Here is a 4,256-nt window from a genome sequence, read left to right on the forward strand (position 1 = left end):
GAGAGAGAGAGAGAGAGAGAGAGAGAGAGAAGATAAGCTGTTGTGACTGATAGCCATTGGCACAACTGACCATGTATATACACACACACACACACACACACACACACAGAAACTAACAGGAACACTGCTAACTTGATGTGCTAACTTTTCTGCCAGTGTGTAAATGTTATAGCTACAATTAACGTTAATAAATGAGCTGAATTCACATTTTGATCATTTTATTCTCCTCGCTATAACGCTAGCTTGTGGGTTAACCTGTTTAATATAAACACTAGTGTCTGTGATAGACTAGAACACCAATCACACAAATCACAGCGAGGCTTAAAGCTAGCACCGCACACGTGTGAAATGGAGCTAGTCAGTGTAGATAAATAAATAAAAACGGAGGGGACAGAACCCCGTGGGACACCGTGATGTCGGTCAGGAAGCAGAGATGAAGACAAATCATTTATAAACTTTTATTGTAATACAAAAGTGCACAAAACTGTACAGGGCTCTATATTATGCACAAATCCATTTTAAAAAACAAAACAAATGTACAATGAAAGCATACGGTGCTTCAAATAGCTTACAGACTACAGTTTCTCCGTCTAAACCCAGTAAACACAGAGCTGCTCAGCAGCCCAGAGAAAGAAATGCTACAGATGATGAGTGCGAGAAGGGCGCGTTTACTTTTCCACTGAGATTCATTTCATGACATTAATGAGGGGAGGAAATATTCTTTTGGAAAAAACACTTCATATTGCACAATAAGACTCGAGTTTGGCAGAAACGTTCAGTGTTTAAGGCAGAACAAATCTATAGGGACCCTTTAATCAGCTGTTCTGTGCAGCAATAATAATAATAATAATAATAATAATAATAATAATAATAATAATCATCATCAACTACCTTGATTACCATTATTATTATAAAAATAATGCCACTAATAAGGAGGTGGAGCTACTGAGCAGTCTCACAGCAGAGCGTGTACAGGACTACCACCACCATGTTTCACACATCACATATTGACCACACAGACGGCGTATCAGTGCGATAGGCATGTGCCGATAATCAACATGACACGTCATCATGTTCATCCTCCCTGAGGAGGCACCCTACATAGGCAGCATATTTGGGCATTTTTCCATTGAGCTGAATCCTGAAACGTCACACACGTGTAACCTGTACGTGTGCCAATATAACGGGTCACGTCACAAACACTCAGCACACGATAACACCACCGTCACCATCTCCCCGTTCCACACAGGCGGTTCCCTAGGTAAGCAGCACTTTGTGGCAGATCAAGTTGAGACACTCCAGGGGCTCCTTTGCAGCTACACGCCATTTTCTTCACACAATATGGTGACGTTATAAAAGTTGCGATACACAATTATCGCAGGATATACAGAGAGCGAGTATCGGCACATGCCTACAGTGCAAGCGGAGGAACGTCCGATCGCAGGAACACGAGGCAGTGCTTCAGACTATAATAAAGGGTTTAAAGAGCAAACAGAAGGGGAGAAAAAAAAAAAGAATCTCAAGAAATGTAAAGTCTGAGGAAAGTGAACGCGTCCCGCATACAGTGGCGTGTCCCCACGTCCCCTCAACTCGACACGGTCATGAGGTAGTGTTTAGGTGGACTCGACCTGCCGCTCATCATGAACCCGTTCTTACAGTTCAGTGCAGGCAGAGCCGGACCGGACGCGGGAGGCTCAGCTTCGTACAGGACGCAGATGGAGCCGTCCTCGCCAATCCTGTAGGACACTTCATACGGGTCAATCCAAAGTGTGAGCTCTCGGGGGAGCAGGGAGAAGAGCCGCTCCGCATTCAGGCCCACCCGACTGGCCGCCCCGCCGATCAGAGGGTCCATCTCATGGTTGATCCGGATGCAGCGGTAACCGGAACCCTTCTGAGGCCTGTCCGGGAACCAGTGGTGCCGGTAACGATCTGGGGGAGAAAAAAAAACAATCAGGGAAGTGAGAGATGAACTACACATGATCAAGAGGAGACAATGAGAAAGTGTGAGGGTGACACACTGAAATAAGAGTCTGATTAATGAGCTAGTGAAAGAGTGAAGGGTCAAAATACTCTGCTACAGGGTTCTAGTTAGTGTGTGTGTGTGTGTGCGTGTCTCTGTCCAGTCCACACTACACAGTGTGGAACAGGGAAGCAAGAAAAACAAAAACCCAAAGGCTTTACTATGACCCATAACAAGGGTAGATGACGAGGTGGCAACGGTGCAGAAGTTAAAAAACTCCTCAATAAAGAGAGAGAGGCTAAACCCTGGAGGTGTGAAGTGCTGAAGAGGGGTAGTTTCAGGGTAGAAGACAGGACAGGATGTTATCCAGCTGCAGTAGAAGGACATGAACAAAGAAACATCTGTATTCAAGCTCACATAAAGAGCTGGATATTTGCATATGCAAATGAGCATGTGTGTGAGAGAGATGTGCAGTTACTCAGACCAGAAATAAAGTGTTAGGATGAAAAATAAGTGAAAAACCCTCAACAAAATAAGAAAAGGAATACATTTTCAGCATCATATAACACTGATATTCAGACAATAGAAGTGAAGTAAAGCTGTGTGTAGGATTGAAACATGGAGACAAGAGAGAGAGACACAGAGAGAGAGACACAGAGAGAGAGACACAGAGGTAAACACAAAGTAGTGAAAAATGTCTCTGATCTGTCTGAGCTGGATAAACTCATCTCCACATTCAGGAACAATGAGTCAGCTAGAAGGATCTATAATGTGGTGTGTGATGATTCTGATTAATAATAATAATAATAATAATAATAATAATAATAATAATAATACCTGAGAGCGCTTGTTGGAGACAGTCCCTGAAGACCTGCAGCTGTGTGTCGGGGAGGAAGCCGCTGTTCCGCAGGAGTCTGACCAGAAAACTCACTGCTGCTTTAATCTCAGGCACCATTTCACCTCGAACTGCACAGCCAGGGTTCATTTCCACCGATATACCGCCGGATTAAAGAGAAAATCTCCCGGAGTGACGAGTTTCAGCTCCTGATAAAGCCCTGGTGTGGATGGAGCTGGAGTTCCTGTCAGTCTCTTCTCCTCTTCTCTCCAAAAACATCCAATTCCTTCAGCAAGTCGAATCCGCGTTCATCAATCAAACATTCCTCTGAACTTACTCAAACAGTGAGTAGCATACACTTCTCCGTGAGCCCCAAAACTTCCTAAAAACCCAAAACACCACCACAGCTCCTCCCTTCCTCTCGACTTCTCTCTCTCACTCCGCTCCGTCCGCCATTTTTATGCAGAAACCCCCCAACAAAGGGTGACGCAATTTCATCACGCGCGTAATCGACGTGCAGGCTCAACCAATGAGGAAACGGAGTTGAAACTCCAAATCCCGCCTCATAAGAAAACTCAGTCTCTGATTGGTCATCGTCATGGAAATGCCATAGAAATAGAGGTTTCAGCGGATTTCCATATACGGAGATTTACGTCAACCCACAGCGTGCTCGGTATTCATGACGACAGCGGGGGAAACAAAGAGCTTACCGTAAATTTCGACCCATGTTAAAAGCAAAACAGACCGGATTAAATATAAATAAATATATCTAAATGAACAGATTCACACGATAGATATAGACTGTACACTCTTCCTGGTTTTCAGACTGGGCGGGTTTTTCACTTACACAATAGATCCAGTTATTATTCAGTATTTCTTTAGGTTCTTGGTTTAATACCAACTCAAATTAAGGCTCCTACAGCAGATAAAGTACACCAAACATGACAAGAACAGAGTTAGTTATTTAATTCCTAGCTAAATTGTACATTTAAACACAGTCTACTGAAGGAAACCCGAGGGAGGAGAAACTTACCTTTAAAACCCCTCAGGCCTGTGAACGCTGCTGTGTGGCGCTGATGGACTGGTGATATAGCGATATCTGGTGGCCGTCACTGAACACTACAACTACTACAAGCTATCTATCTATCTATCTAACTATCTATCTAGGTACATAGACACACCTACATGAGGTGTGTGGAGTCATCATGCCAAGATCTAAAGAGGCCTTCAGAAAAAAGGTTGTGGATGCCTATGAGTCTGGCAAAGGATTTAAAAAGATCTCCAAATTACTTGAAATACATCATTCCACTGTAAAGAAAATCATCTACAAATGGTGCAGATTTCAAACAGCTGCCAATTAGTCCAGGACTGACCGTCCCAGCAAATTCAACTCAATTTTGGGGTAAATTTCATCACAGGATCTGCTAGTAAGTCTTGTAACTCTTGGTGTCAGCAGACATG

The 4,256-nt window shown here is 43.7% G+C and overlaps 1 protein-coding gene across 1 annotated transcript; it reads right to left on the reverse strand.

The window, feature by feature from the left end:
* Positions 1–444: 444 nt before the first annotated feature.
* btg2 (B-cell translocation gene 2) lies at positions 445–3,251 on the reverse strand. Its single transcript, XM_053653411.1, has 2 exons — positions 2,798–3,251; positions 445–1,929 (listed from the first exon to the last, which is right to left on the reverse strand). The coding sequence occupies exons 1-2, from the start codon at positions 2,943–2,945 to the stop codon at positions 1,586–1,588; spliced, it is 492 nt and encodes a 163-aa protein (XP_053509386.1). The 5' UTR covers positions 2,946–3,251; the 3' UTR covers positions 445–1,585.
* Positions 3,252–4,256: the final 1,005 nt, after the last annotated feature.

The sequence above is a fragment of the Ictalurus furcatus genome, chromosome 21 (assembly GCF_023375685.1).
Source record: "Ictalurus furcatus strain D&B chromosome 21, Billie_1.0, whole genome shotgun sequence".
Classification (NCBI taxonomy): domain Eukaryota; kingdom Metazoa; phylum Chordata; class Actinopteri; order Siluriformes; family Ictaluridae; genus Ictalurus; species Ictalurus furcatus.